Genomic DNA, 15,644 nt, shown 5'->3' with positions numbered 1-15,644 from the left:
TTTTTTTTCCATTTAAATTTTAAGTTTTAATTATTACATTGTGTTCTTTGGATTTTTTTGTTAATACAGGTTTTTTGATATACATAAAACTGTATCCTCCGGTTTCATAGACGAGGCTTAAGCCTAGTCCCAGACTAAAATGCATGTCTGGGCTGTTTTAACTGAAGGAAACTTGCACCGACTGATCTTAAAATGTCAGATTCATTGTTTTGTCTCAAGATGCACACCAGTAATTTTTTTTTATCTAAGGCATATTTCTAAAAACTACTTAAATGTAAACTAAATTTTAAATGTTTAAAAGTTTAAATGTTAAATGTAAACTACATTAACTATGGCCTAATCCTGGCTTAACCTAAGCCCTGTCTGTGAAACCGGGCCTATCTGTGTTATTTTAGTATTTTTTTTATGTATAGTATTAATATTTCGAATTGGCTTTTTAAAATATTTTCAAATTGATACTTTTCATTTTAATTTTAGTAATCGCATTGTCATATGTGCTGTTTGGTTTGTTTATCAGTGTTATTATAGTATTAATTAATATTTTTGTATAATTATAGTATATTTTTATGTTTGTTTTATTTGTTTTTCTAATTTTACTGCTTCAGCGTAAACATTTAATTTTTTTACTTAAGTTGAGTAAAAAATTTTCATCTAATATATATATTTTCCTTATTACAGCGACTTTTGTAAGTCGCTTGGGATAAAAGCATCCGCTAAATGCATAAAAGCACATTTTGTTTTCCACAGATAACTTACAGTTTGTTAACAATAACAACACTGTCCTGTTTTTGCCATTGTTTTAGTCCGATCCTCTGGGCTTGAACGCGGCTCCAGCCTCTGGCGAGGCAGTGAGTGACACCGGTCTGGGCAACGGTCAGCGTAAAAGACATCCATCGGAGGACGCTCAAGCAGGCCCTAACAGTTTCAAGAGGCCAAAGGTCTGTTTTCTTCCTAATAACTTATTTTTTTATTTATTTAACCTTTATTTAACTCGGCAAGTCAATTAAGAACAGGTTCTTATTTTCAATAACAGCCTGACAGGAGAATGAATATCTCCTGAGAAACATAGGGCTGCACAATTAATTGAATTTCTAATCGCGATCACAATTATGGATGCCACAATTACGTAATCGTTCCAAGCGGCAATTAATCGTTCAAAGTCCACTTATGTTATTCTGCACGCTTAAGATATGGTTTTTTCTTTCTACACGTTATCTTAAGGGTTTTTCCATTGTTTTAGTATAACATTATAATACCATTCATTATTTTTTTTATAATTTAAAGAAGAAACCAATCCGATGTATATTTGACATTTGAGGCTTAATTCTATAGAAAAGCACTAAAGGTTTTTCAGTTAGTGTTTTCAGCTTGTTTATTTTCATATAAAAATACGGCATGCAGTTGCATCAAACAATGGTATAAACATCATTCAATGTAAGTTGTGATAATCTTAATTAATTATCGCAATTACAATTTCAAGGGAATAATCGACAATTATGATTTTTGTCATAATCGTGCAGCCCTAAAACATACAATACATAAAGCACATAGAAAAAGAATAAGATCTCAGTTAAAACATATTATTTGATACTTCCTAAACAATGTCTATTTATCAGCAACTCGTTTGGTCATATTTAAGTGAATAGCTTCTGTTTGATTTCAGGTTGAGATTCCAGTCACTCCAACCACTCCCACTGTCCCGATTTCTCCCAGCACGCCAGGAGTCAAACCCTGGGTCAACACCACAGATGATAAACAAGGCCAGACCAGCGTACCTGCACCGGCTCCGTACCGGCCCTCTGTGTGAGTATGGACTCCGTTTATACCTCATTTATCAGTAGTAGGGATGTAACGATTAACCGCAAGCCGGTTGAAAATCAAATATGTGACGATTCAAAACGGTTGAGATGCTAAACAAATCGCGATTCAAATAGGGGCAGGAGTTTATATGAATGTGGGGAACTTACTGTCTTAAGAAAAGTTTGAATGGTATATTTTCTTTTCATCTTGCCTCTGTATAATGCATATTAAGTGCAGCGCTGCTGTGTTTACAGCGCAAACCAGAGCATGTGAGCGGAGCGGAGTGGTAATATTTCTTTAAGAGCGCAGAGCGTCTTTCTGAAGATTCCACTCCGCTCGCTCAAAACGCTCAGCGCCGCTCGCTCAACCCAGAATGCCGTTTGGTGATTTGCTTGTTCCAGATCGAGAATCTGTAGAGATCGAGAATAGTAGAGCAGTTATGGAGTTCAGATATTGTTTCAACGAAGTTGCAAGCCTTATACATAAATGTAAAGTAAAAAATCTAAGTTAAGAATGAGCAGGGAGAAGAAACAGAGAGGGAGTGCGGGGAGAGTTAGTAAAGATTCATATTGGAATCTGAAGCGGCACATTGCCAGAAAGCACGAGGATGTGGTACGCAAACATGGTGCCGCAAAAGGTGAGCTAGTTACATACCATAATAAATGAATAAACAGGTAGGCTAAGGTTATATTCGGTTGTACGGAGCCCCTATCATGACATGCAGACAATCACGGCCAACGAATTTAGAATAGGCTAGTTCTCTTTTATGCTAGGACTACATTATGGCCACGAATTAAGTATTTGTTCTCTTTTTTAGGCTTAGCTGCCACGAATTCATTTGTTCGTTAATTTGTTCGTTCCCTAGTTTTAGTAGGCCTAAATCGTGGAACGAATTATTATATTTCGTAATTACTTATTAAAAACATTATTACTTAAAATTAATAAATAATAATAAATAAATGTAAAAAATAATAAATTATGTATAGTTTCACAAAACTGAAGTCAGACCACTCTGTTTTGCTTCAGATTTCGAAATTATACAATCTTATTTAGATTAAAAACTGCTCATGTTGAATGTTAAACTCCTACACCTAAATGAATCGCGATTTGTTTAGCATCTCAACATATTTGAATCGTCACATATTTTAATCGATTTTCAACCGGCTCGCAGTTAATAGTTACATCCCTAGTTATATTTCAATTTCACAAAGAAACGTGCAGCATTTTGTTCAAGCAATAATAAAAGGACACATTTTGTTTATAATTTGTCTTAAATCTCATTTTGTATTTAAAAAAAAAAAAAAAAGTGAGTTGTGAATCGTTACATCCCTAATCAGTAGCATTGGCTAAGAGCATCAGTAAAAAGTGATTTCCGATATCCTGACAGTGGTTCAGCTCTGTAGACATGACGTGTCTGAACTGGTCTTTGTGTTTCAGAGTCTACTGGGACCTGGACGTTCAGACCAACGCTGTGATCCGCGAGCGAGCCCCCGCGAACCACCTGCCTTCACACCCTGAGATCGAGTTGCAGAGAGCTCAACTCACCACCAAGCTGCGGCAGCACTACCACGAGCTGTGCTCTCAGCGTGAAGGTATGAGCACACCGCTGCTTTCACATATCACTGAATATGTTCCCATAAAAAAGCTTTACATTCTACATGAAAACTTGTCTGTTTTCTACTTTTATGCTGCTGAAAATGTAGTGAAGTTACTAGCTTTGTTACTTATTGTTTTATAATCCCAGTAATTCCAGTCTGGGTTAGCGTTAATGGTTTATGAGTGCAGTGCAAAGTTAATGTAAGGAAACTGGAGAAGTTAATACTTTTATTCAGTAAGCCAAAAGTGACATTTCTAATGCTAGACAAGATTCGTTTCAAATAAATGCTGTTCTTTTGAACTTTCTGTTCATCAAAGAATTCTGAGAAAATGTGTAACCGTAAATGTATTCACAAAATTATGAAGCAGCGCAACTGTTTCCAACATTGATAATAATCAGAAATGTGTCTTGAGCAGCAAAACAGCATATTAGAATGATTTCTGAAGGATCATGTGACACTGAAGACTGGAGTAATGATGCTGAAAATTCAGATTTGCATCACAGGAATAAATGACATTAAGTATATTCAAATAAAAGACAGTTATTTTAAATTGTAATATTTCACAAAATTGCTGTTTTTACTGTATTTTTAATTAAAGGGGTCATATGGTGCTGCTAAAAAGAACAGTATTTTGTGTATTTATTTATTTTCCACATACTGTACATTACTGTTTCTCCTCTATGCCCCGCCTTTCTGAAAAGCGTTGATTTTTACAAAGCTCATCGGTCTGAAAAGCGAGGTGTGCTTTGATTGGCCAGCTATCCAGTGCGTTGTGATTGGCCGAATACCTTAAGCGTGCGACGTAAATGTTACGCCCCTCACCATACTGTGATGCCCTGTCCGGCCGGAGCGACGAGACATAAACATGAAAACCCATTATAAACGAGGCATTTGTTGCATCCAGTGGGGACATAATTATGGATTATAATGACTTGTACTGTCTGTTACGCGTTGCGTTGCATCACGCCGTGTAAACATAAAACCATGTCTGCATTTGTGATCGGAGAAATGACAAACAACAAGCACTACTCTACACTGCCCAAAAATTATTAAATATTAAATATATAAAATATAAAAAAGTTTGAAGTGCTCTGGAACAGTGTTGTAAATACAACTTAACCACTGATTTCTAGTCGTGTCCTCTTTTGGAAGGCCAAATAAAGTAGTTTTGCTTTCACAGCGAAACAGCGTCACACACTGCGGCCTACAGTGAGCAGAGGCCGGGGGCTAGCGTGAAGAACGGCCGGAGGGTTAGAGTGAGCAGAGGCGCAGGCTTTAGAACGGCGCGGCCGGCGATTTCGACGAAGGAGCGTCCGGAAGGACATGTGACTACTCCGGGCTGGACTCCGCTTCGTCCACGGTGAAAGCCGATCCGGCGATCCACAGCGTGAAGTTGATGTATTTCCTCAGCGACCAGCACGGATCAGCTCTAGGCATGACGAAGCAGATATCGTCCTCTTTTGGAAGACCAAACAAAGTAGTTTTGCTTTTACAACAAAGAAGCACACAGCGTCTTTACGACATTGCAGCGGAAAAGACTACAGCGAGAATAAAAGTTACGCCGCCTTTCTTTGCGTGAACATTTGGGCGGCGTTATGCAAATCTTCCCACATAGTGATGTAGGTATGTGGGGGCGTGTTAGAACGAGCCGTTTTAGGTAGGCGTGGTTAACTCTTAACTTTTATAAAGAATATCTCTTTGGATTTGAGACTTTAGTCTTTGCAGCTTTACAGATCTTCTTTATGCACCAAGAGCTTGTAACACTCCAAAGAGAAAGGAAAAATTGAAGTCACATCATATGACCCCTTTAAATAAATTAGGGATGCACCGAATGTTCGGTAACCAAAATTATTTGGCCGAAAATAGCAAAAAAAGCTCTTTTGGTGTTCGAATAAGTGAAAAAGACCGAATGAACTGTACCGAACAATGACGTGACGCGATCAAATAGCAACCAGCGTAGAGTGAGAGGCGCAATGCAACAAACATGTCAGCAGTGTGGAAGCATTTAAAACTGTCAGAGAAAGACGCAAAAATCATTACAAGCACCGACAGCGAGATACTGTTTAGTACTGCATCGCATGTCTTCGATGAGAAGAGGAAGAGGTGATTGTTGCTGGTTACTGTATGACAATTGAAATCGGGAAATGGCCTTAAACAATTAGTAAATAAACTGCAGAACGTCATGTTTTCTAATACACGCGCGCATTGCATTCTGACAGCGCTGCATGAACTCGCGGTGCTATCTGCTCGTTAGCCAAGTTTCAAAGTCCAAACCGCGAGGGAAATCTGTGCTGTAACAGTGTACTCAGTTGCTCAGTCACATTTTTATTTTTTTTACAAGGCACGTGACATTGCGATATGTGCAACTTATTCGTAATGAGACTCATTTATAAATCTGCTGTTGTCTTCCTGCTCGTTTCCCCCAAAATAAAAGTTGAGAAAAAGCAATAACTCCATAAACAATCATAAATGTTAGTATTGTAATTTTACTGTTGTTCTGTAAAATAAAATAAAAAGTAAGACGACAATAATGATGATAATTTCAACAGCTCTGTTAATACATTTCTTATAACATTCACACATAGTGTTCAAATTGGGATCTGTAATATTTTAGAAGAAGGTTCTTCTGCACAGCAAGGCTGCTTTTAATTGTACAGTTAAAAATACATGCCTGATTCAAGAAGGGGGTCTGATGGCCAAAAAAATATTATTTTACTAACGTATTAATTTTAAGTGAAATTGTGCTTTGTTGGTATAACTATAATGTCTGCTAAAATGTAAAAAAAACCCTCAAAACCTTGTTCGGTATTCGGCCTTCGGCCCAGTATTTAATTTTGTTTGGTTTCGGCTTCGGCCAAGAATTTTCATTTCGGTGCATCCCTAAAATAAATGCATCCTTGGTGAGCAGAAGATTCTTCTTTCAACATTAAAAAAGCTCTTACTGACTTCAAACTTTTAAATGCTATAAATATAATTAATAGAATATTGTTTAGAAATAATTGATGGAAACAATTGATTGGCTGTTTTCAGGCATAGAGCCCCCGCGGGAATCCTTCAACCGCTGGCTTTTGGAGAGAAAGGTGGTGGATAAAGGTCTGGATCCGCTCTTGCCCAGCGAATGCGACCCGGTGATTTCCCCATCCATGTTCAGAGAAATCATGAACGACATCCCCATCAGGTACTAGAACATCCGTATTCAACGTTTCTCATTGTTTTTGTGTTGTATGTTTCAATATGGCAATGCTTTAATCATTTTCCAACACATTTCAGGCTCTCTCGTATCAAATACAAGGAAGAGGCCAGGAAACTCCTGTTTAAATATGCAGAGGCGGCCAAGAAAATGATTGACTCCAGGTAATTATTCATGTCGGTTACTTAAACTCTTTGAGATGAACAGGAATGCTGTATTAAAGTAATATTTCCCGGTTGCACAGAAATGCAACTCCTGACAGTCGGAAGGTGGTGAAGTGGAACGTCGAGGACACGATGAACTGGCTGAGACGAGACCATTCTGCCAGCAAGGAGGACTACATGGTACATTCTCAGTCGTGTTGCTCTGAGCTGCCTACCTAGACAGCCTTTCAAGGCATCATATGCATGACCATAACGCGATCTTTCCTCAGGATCGACTCGAGCACTTGCGGAAGCAGTGCGGGCCTCACGTGGCGTCCGTGGCGAAGGACTCCGTCGAGGGCATCTGTTCAAAGATCTACCATATTTCTGCAGAATATGTGCGCAGGATCCGGCAGGCTCACCTCACTCTGCTTAAAGAGTGCAACATCTCAGGTAGGAGCTGGAGATGTCTGTGAATCTGGACAACGGCCAATGAGGGTTTTATTGTGGACAAAAATCGACCAGCTCCAACAAAAAATGGATGATTTTTTTTTGGCCCTTCACTGTAGGTTTGACTTGAGAGCCTTTGTGAGTGATTTATTCTTCTTGCTTTAAAGTGGATGGCACAGAGCCGACAGAGGTCCAGGACCGGTTGGTGTATTGTTATCCAGTCAGACTGTCCATCCCGTCTCCTCCTCAGCCGCGTGTTGAGCTGCACTTCGAGAATGACGTTGCTTGTCTGCGGTATAAAGGGGAAATGGTGAAGGTCAACCGCGGTCATTTCAGCAAACTGGTGTGTATATGCTAAGACTAGCTCAAAATAGGACTGCGGCGATAAATCGATGCAGAATCAATTCGTGGATCGATTCTGAGATCTTCCGAATGCATTGCGATTCTCTCTGGAGTCGATTCTGAGCTTAACAGCAGATGGCGCGCTAATCTACTTTTTATCCGCACACTCAAATGCTCATGAAGAAGAGTGCTGAAAAGTCATGTAATTTCACATCGGCTCAGAATGCTTTTATGATGCGAGATTAATGTAAACAGCCCACTGTGAACACCCTTGTAATTCGCTTCAACCTTTTCGAATTTTATGTATGATTATTTTAGGTTCAAGTGTGTGTAAGCATTTGGAAACAAGCAGAGTACGGCTGTTTCTAAAGCATGCAGTGCCATCTGCTGTTCAAAACTAAGCTCAGAATCAACTTGAGAAAGAATCGCGATGCATTCGGAAAATCTCAGAATCGATGCTGAATCATTTCTCGATTCGCGATGCATCGATTTATTTTCCCAGCCCTAGCTCACAACCGATTAAGGTTGGATACTTTGGATTCTTATTTTGTTACCTTTATTGCTCTTGTACAAACAGGAACTCTTATATCGGTACAGCTGTATTGATGACTTTAAATGCTATAAATATAATTAATAGAATATTGTTTAGAAATAATTGATGGAAACAATTGATTGGCTGTTTTCAGGCATAGAGCCCCCGCGGGAATCCTTCAACCGCTGGCTTTTGGAGAGAAAGGTGGTGGATAAAGGTCTGGATCTGTTTTTACCCAGCGAATGCGACCCGGTCATTTCTCCATCCATGTTCAGAGAAATCATGAACGACATCCCCATCAGGTACTAGAACATCCGTATTCAACGTTTCTCATTGTTTTTGTGTTGTATGTTTCAATATGGCAATGCTTTAATCATTTTCCAACACATTTCAGGCTCTCTCGTATCAAATACAAGGAAGAGGCCAGGAAACTCCTGTTTAAATATGCAGAGGCGGCCAAGAAAATGATTGACTCCAGGTAATTATTCATGTCGGTTACTTAAACTCTTTGAGATGAACAGGAATGCTGTATTAAAGTAATATTTCCCGGTTGCACAGAAATGCAACTCCTGACAGTCGGAAGGTGGTGAAGTGGAACGTCGAGGACACGATGAACTGGCTGAGACGAGACCATTCTGCCAGCAAGGAGGACTACATGGTACATTCTCAGTCGTGTTGCTCTGAGCTGCCTACCTAGACAGCCTTTCAAGGCATCATATGCATGACCATAACGCGATCTTTCCTCAGGATCGACTCGAGCACTTGCGGAAGCAGTGCGGGCCTCACGTGGCGTCCGTGGCGAAGGACTCCGTCGAGGGCATCTGTTCAAAGATCTACCATATTTCTGCAGAATATGTGCGCAGGATCCGGCAGGCTCACCTCACTCTGCTTAAAGAGTGCAACATCTCAGGTAGGAGCTGGAGATGTCTGTGAATCTGGACAACGGCCAATGAGGGTTTTATTGTGGACAAAAATCGACCAGCTCCAACAAAAAATGGATGATTTTTTTTGGCCCTTCACTGTAGGTTTGACTTGAGAGCCTTTGTGAGTGATTTATTCTTCTTGCTTTAAAGTGGATGGCACAGAGCCGACAGAGGTCCAGGACCGGTTGGTGTATTGTTATCCAGTCAGACTGTCCATCCCGTCTCCTCCTCAGCCGCGTGTTGAGCTGCACTTCGAGAATGACGTTGCTTGTCTGCGGTATAAAGGGGAAATGGTGAAGGTCAACCGCGGTCATTTCAGCAAACTGGTGTGTATATGCTAAGACTAGCTCAAAATAGGACTGCGGCGATAAATCGATGCAGAATCAATTCGTGGATCGATTCTGAGATCTTCCGAATGCATTGCGATTCTCTCTGGAGTCGATTCTGAGCTTAACAGCAGATGGCGCGCTAATCTACTTTTTATCCGCACACTCAAATGCTCATGAAGAAGAGTGCTGAAAAGTCATGTAATTTCACATCGGCTCAGAATGCTTTTATGATGCGAGATTAATGTAAACAGCCCACTGTGAACACCCTTGTAATTCGCTTCAACCTTTTCGAATTTTATGTATGATTATTTTAGGTTCAAGTGTGTGTAAGCATTTGGAAACAAGCAGAGTACGGCTGTTTCTAAAGCATGCAGTGCCATCTGCTGTTCAAAACTAAGCTCAGAATCAACTTGAGAAAGAATCGCGATGCATTCGGAAAATCTCAGAATCGATGCTGAATCATTTCTCGATTCGCGATGCATCGATTTATTTTCCCAGCCCTAGCTCACAACCGATTAAGGTTGGATACTTTGGATTCTTATTTTGTTACCTTTATTGCTCTTGTACAAACAGGAACTCTTATATCGGTACAGCTGTATTGATGACCCGAGGTTTGAAAAGTTCCTATGTCGTGTGTGGTGCCTTAACAAAAGATACCAGGTAATACTCATATTACGGACATTGGTAGCCAATCAGGAAGCCAAATGCAGCATCAACGTGTGTTTCTGCCCTCTTGTGAATCACAGGTGATGTTTGGGTCCGGAGTGAACGAGGGGTCTGGTCTGCAGGGGGCGCTGCCTGTTCCCGTCTTTGAGGCTCTCAACAAACAGTTTGGAGTGACATTCGAGTGCTTCGCTTCTCCTCTTAACTGCTATTTCAAGCAGTTCTGCTCTGCGTTTCCAGACATTGATGGCTTCTTTGGATCTCGAGGGTATGTAAATGTGTTCTTGTTCATTAGTATTATTTTTGTGGTTTGAAAAGGCAATGAAAAGTGATGTTCCAACAGCTTTTGAGGATAAACTTATTTCAGAATGATGCTTTTTTATTGAACAATTGTGTATTATAAAATGTCTTGCAAATGAGTTGCTAAATGTTACTGAATGAGCCACAGTAATGTACCGTAATGTTTTGGACATTGCAATTATTGCTATATTTTTGGGGTTTATTTGTTTTTTTTAATCTATTTTTAATTTAGTATCATGTTCTTTTTATTTTAAATAATTGTAATTGGTAAAATTATAAAACCAAAACCATTATCGCTTTTGTAAAACACCATCCTAACATTTCTGACTTTTGTAATTTTTCAGTTTCAGTTTTTCAGTTGTTTTATAAAAGCAAGCATGGCTTCTTTCAGAGAGGTTAATTTGCTATATTGTATCACTCCTCTCTGTCTTCACAGGCCATTTTTCAGCTTCTCTCCAGCCAGCGGCTCATTTGAGGCCAACCCTCCGTTCTGTGAGGAACTCATGGATGCCATGGTGAAACACTTTGAGGTGAGTGACTCTTAACGTCATCCCACAGTCGTTAGATCAGAATATATTACATAAACATTCCCATTCGGATTCTCATTAGGTGTGTTTCCATTACAGATTTGCGTAAAACTTTGGCGATATTTTATAAATGTCGATAAAAATGTATTGCGAAATGACGGCGTTTCCATTAACCAATGTTATTAAACTTAAACGTAACCTCTTGTCTCTCGTGATAAGTCATGGCAATGGATTTTGGTGGGATTTTGATGGATTTTGGCTATATTTATTCAAAGGAGGCTTATGTGTGTATCTTTACAGAAGCAGCAAAGAGAGCCGCTTCAGAAACGTGTGTAGCGCGGCTGAAATAAACCATAGCCTGTATGAAAACATAAACAAAAGCATTGAGTGGCCGCAATCAGCTTCAGTGACCGTATCAGAGCCACAGTGCACCGCAGACATGTGCAGTGTAAATTGTCTAAGCATTAATAGTAGGAAAGGGAAGGGAAAGCCCTTTCCTTTTTTTAAGGGAAATCCCCTTATACTGGAGCGCGGCCACGTATGAAGTCTTTCTTGGAGGTTATAGTACATTGAAAAATGATCATATGACTTTTTACATATGCCATGTGACCTGTAAATGTGAAAAAGCCGTTTCAATTGCAGTTTTGCGAATTATTCCTTTTTCGCATTGCCTGAAAAACCACCTCATGCGAGCGTACAAACTTTTTTGCGATATATGGGCGTTTTTGCGAAACTGACTAATGTCTCTCTGTCTTTCTCAGGATCTTCTGGAACACTCCAGCGAGCCGCTGTCCTTCATCATCTTTGTGCCAGAGTGGCGTGACCCGCCGACCCCTGCCCTGACACGGATGGAGGCCAGTCGCTTCCGCAGGCACCAGATGATTGTGCCTGCTTTCGAGCACGAGTACCGCAGCGGCTCGCAGCACATCTGCAAAAGGTCAGACATTTGTTGGTCTGTTTCCTTGTTCTTGTGGTTTTAGTATCTTGTTCACTGCACAAATCTAACCAAAAGGTCTTTTAAACCGCAATTGCCACAAGTTTTGTGAAGTTTAAAGGAAGTTCATTCCGAAATGAAAATTTGCTGAAAATGTGCTCACCTTTAGGCCATACACGATGTGGATGAGTTTGTTTCTTCATTAGATTTGGAGAAATGTAGCATTACATCACTTTCTCACCAATGGATCCTCTGCGGTGAATGGGTACCGTCAGAATGAGAGTCCAAACTGATAAAACTGGGCTGATAAAAACTTCACAATTATCCACACCACTCCAGTCTATCTATTAACGTCTTGTTTATAAGAAAAAAATACATCAAGGCGTTTTTAAACTTTAAATCTTTGCTTCCGGCTAAAATATGAGTCCTCAATCTATAATATTGTTTCCTCCAGTGAAAAAGTCATCTCGTCTGAATCCGTTGAGAAATATGCACAGATCAAGCACTGTTTATATATGAAAACAGTTCTAAACAAAAATGTGGGAGGACAACAGGGGATTGATTTTGTCATTGGATGAAGTGTTATTAATTATGGACTCGTATTTTAGCCGGAAACAACGGTTTGAAGTTAAAAATATGCAGCTTTTGGCTTCTCAAGATGTTAACTGATGGACTGGAGGGGTGTGAATTACTTGTGGATTATTGTGATGTTTTTATCCGCTATTTGGACTCTCATTCTGACGGCACCCATTCACTGCAGAGGATCCATTGGTGAGCAAGTGATGCAATGCTACATTTCTCCAAATCTGTTCTGATGAAGAGACAAACTCATCTACATTTTGAATGGCCTGAGGGTTTCATTTTTGGTGAACTATTCCTTTAAAGGTTTAGTTCACCCAAAAATGAAAATTGGCTTGTGTTTTACTCACCCTCGAGGCATCCTAGGTGTATATGACTTTCTTCTTTCAGATGAATCCAGTCGGAGTTATATAAAAAATTCCAAGCTCTATCATTGCAGTCAGCGTGTTGTAATTGAACAGTCCACAAGTCGTCAAATAAAGCGTGCGCATCCATAACAAAACGTGCCTCACACAGCTCCGGGGGGTGAATAAAGGCCTTCTGTAGTGAATCCATGCGTTTTTGTAAGAAAAATATTTTTCTTAATAACACTTTTCTATCACTTCCGCCATCTGTCATATGTGGAAGCCGTTCCGGAGGATGATGTAAGACGTCTGCGTTGCGTGATTAGTGATGAATGCGGAGAGACAACAAAACAAAACGCCGGTCACGAATTAGAAGTACAAGCCGAGGATTTGCAAAGAAAATTGTCGAGGATTTGCAAAGAAATATAATTGAAAATATTTCGATATAAGCCAAGAGGAGACTGGTTTTCCTTTGCTAAAGTAAGGAAACTTTGCTTCCTTTGCTCCTATAAAACAAACTCGCGATACTAGCATACCTCAGAGGGGCGCGCACTGCGCATACGCCTTCCGTCGGAACGCCTTCCTCGTATGACAGATAACGGAAATGAGAGAAAAGTGTTTATTACGTTTGAAATATGGATATTTTTCTTACAAAAAAGCATGGATTCACTACAGGAGGCCTTTATTCATCCCCTGGAGCCGTGTGAGGCACGTTTTATTATGGATGCGCGCGCTTTATTTGACGACTTGTGGACTGTTCAACTGCAACACCCGCTGACTGCAGTGATAGAGCTTGGAATAGCCAAGACAAGTTTTAATATAACTCCGACTGGATTCGTCTGAAAGAAGAAAGTCATATACACCTAGGATGCCTCGTGGGTGAGTAAAACACAAGCCAATTTTCATTTTTGGGTGAACTAACCCTTTAACTCATGTTTAGCTGCCATGACTCATGTTTCTCCTCTGTGTCTCAGAGAAGAGATGTACTACAAGTCTGTCCATGGAACAGCAGTCATTTTCCTCCAAAACAACGCTGGCTTTAGCAAATGGGAGCCCACCACGGAGAGAATCCAGGAGTTCCTGGCGGCGTATAATGTCTCTGGCCGTTCATTGCCCTCACCTGGTCCTCCTTCCACCAGTACAGGAGACAAAGACTCCAAACCGGTCCAGGAGCGCTTGGCTAAGACTCAAGACGACAGCAGTCCTGTTGACAAGACTGCTCCGGACACAACAAACATTTAGACCGCGGCGCTGGCGTGTGGCCACGTGTATGTATGTATGTTTATGGGAAAGAGTCTATGATTGTATGAGAGGTTTAATATTGCGCTGTTGGGTTTAGATGGGCACTGGGCATGTAAATGTTCACGCGAGAAGAAGAAAGACCCATATTTGTTTACTTTCTTCCACCTCTATTATTTAATATTATTTGTTTTAGGTTTTTTGAGTTATGTTATCATAATTGTTGGGTTTTATATCAGTGTATGTTAGTTTGGTCACTTTTTTTTTTTTTTAAGAGATGATAAATGTAGTCATGCCTATCTTTTTTTAATTTTTGTTGACCTTTTTAGGGTGAATCTCATTGAAATGTCATATTTCACACCAAGATCGAAAGAAAATTATTTTGCGTAAAGAAAAAGCAGAAAGCCTTTGAAGTTTTTCATTAGCATCTTCTTCAACAATCATGCAAGTTTTTTTCATTTTCATTTGAGTTTTTGTAGTTTTCATTATTCTAAATGGTTAATCTTTCATTACATTATTTTCATTTGTTATACAGTAATTATTTACTGTATTACAGTTAAAAAGTTACTATTACAATTATATATAAAAAAATTAAAAAAAAGTCAGCCTAGATTAAATTAAACACAATGCAACATGTTAGCTCTGGGGTTTTACTACCTAAATATATTTTGCATTACGGTAGTAAATTATTTTTATTTTTTTTGCGTTACGGTGTACATAAAAAATAATATAAAATTACAAAACCGGAACAGTTTTTAAATAGGCTTCATATTCTTATAAGTAAAATAAAATAGCATATTTCTTTGTTGATTTTGGGTTGAAATAAGACCGGCTTTGTGATATTCACTCTTTAACTCTGTGCTTTTGTCACTGGCAGGATTACGAAGCTGTCAATGAGTTGATGCACCAATGCTTGTATATTGTTGTTTTAGATGATTCAGAAGACGATCGGCGATCAGGCAGCTATGTTAAAAATGCCTTCATCCTGACATGCATTAACGTTAGTGCTTCTCGTCAGTTCCTGTTAAACCCGTTCATAGGCGTTCCTTTTGGAGTTGCGAGGTCACGTTTGGTTGCTTCATGTCAGAATATATACTGTATGTAATAACAAAAGGTCAGTAAAGAAGCAGAAAAATATTTATAATCTAGTTTCCACCCAGTCATCCATCTGCAGTGAAAGCCAGTCCGTTTTCTTTTGTTTCTAAAATATTGTACAGAACACAATAGCAAATCTGAAATTGTTGAACTGTAAGGATTTTCTACCTTTATTGCATTCTTGGTTTCTGTACAGTACCTGCCTGTCCTAATGTGGCATTCTGGGTCACGTCAGTTTTGTAGCATTTAGGGTCTAGCAAGTGGACAAAGAAAAGTCAAATTCCTTATTAGTTATGAAAGCATTATTCCAACTTTGTGGTGTTTTATTGAGAATGGATTAGCTGGTTAATATGGCGTACGCCCCTCGTTTTTTCTCCAGTGAGTCTACCTCTCATTTCGGGGTGTTTTATAATTGAGAGCAACGACATCTGGAAACTCAAACGGAGCAGTAAACGAGTGGCTCATTCTTTCTTTAATAACTGCATTGGCGTCCAGTTATTAGAATTGGTTGCTATTGCCTTGATTTCACCGTTTCGTGTATTTGAAAAGTGCTTTAAAAGTTGACTCTTTTTTTTTTTTTTCGTTTTGTTTTTTTATTCTAATCCGAAGTGTGTTTACATGATATTGGTTTAAATTGTATCACTGGGCAGCGTTTT

At 39.4% G+C, this 15,644-nt stretch overlaps 1 protein-coding gene across 1 annotated transcript in view; it reads left to right on the top strand.

Moving 5' to 3' along the window:
• The window catches only part of LOC107560499 (phosphorylated CTD-interacting factor 1-like), a 23,096-nt gene extending 8,801 nt beyond the window's left edge, over positions 1-14,295 (top strand). Inside the window, exons 5-22 of the mRNA XM_016244698.1 lie at positions 1,664-1,803; positions 3,238-3,392; positions 6,429-6,576; positions 6,669-6,752; positions 6,833-6,932; positions 7,022-7,184; positions 7,349-7,524; positions 8,101-8,140; positions 8,210-8,357; positions 8,450-8,533; positions 8,614-8,713; positions 8,803-8,965; positions 9,129-9,304; positions 9,881-9,967; positions 10,054-10,238; positions 10,707-10,800; positions 11,559-11,734; positions 13,629-14,295. Of these exons, the coding sequence (XP_016100184.1) occupies positions 1,664-1,803; positions 3,238-3,392; positions 6,429-6,576; positions 6,669-6,752; positions 6,833-6,932; positions 7,022-7,184; positions 7,349-7,524; positions 8,101-8,140; positions 8,210-8,357; positions 8,450-8,533; positions 8,614-8,713; positions 8,803-8,965; positions 9,129-9,304; positions 9,881-9,967; positions 10,054-10,238; positions 10,707-10,800; positions 11,559-11,734; positions 13,629-13,896 (2,487 nt within the window). The 3' untranslated portion in view covers positions 13,897-14,295. The remainder of the gene's footprint in view (positions 1-1,663; positions 1,804-3,237; positions 3,393-6,428; positions 6,577-6,668; positions 6,753-6,832; positions 6,933-7,021; positions 7,185-7,348; positions 7,525-8,100; positions 8,141-8,209; positions 8,358-8,449; positions 8,534-8,613; positions 8,714-8,802; positions 8,966-9,128; positions 9,305-9,880; positions 9,968-10,053; positions 10,239-10,706; positions 10,801-11,558; positions 11,735-13,628) is intronic.
• The last annotated feature ends 1,349 nt before the right edge of the window (positions 14,296-15,644 follow it).

The sequence above is a fragment of the Sinocyclocheilus grahami genome, unplaced genomic scaffold, assembly GCF_001515645.1.
Source record: "Sinocyclocheilus grahami isolate Dianchi unplaced genomic scaffold, SAMN03320097.WGS_v1.1 scaffold731.1, whole genome shotgun sequence".
In the NCBI taxonomy this organism is placed as follows: Eukaryota; Metazoa; Chordata; class Actinopteri; order Cypriniformes; family Cyprinidae; genus Sinocyclocheilus; species Sinocyclocheilus grahami.
The sequence above is the reverse complement of the archived record's forward strand: the minus strand, read 5'-3'. Positions and strand labels throughout refer to the sequence as shown.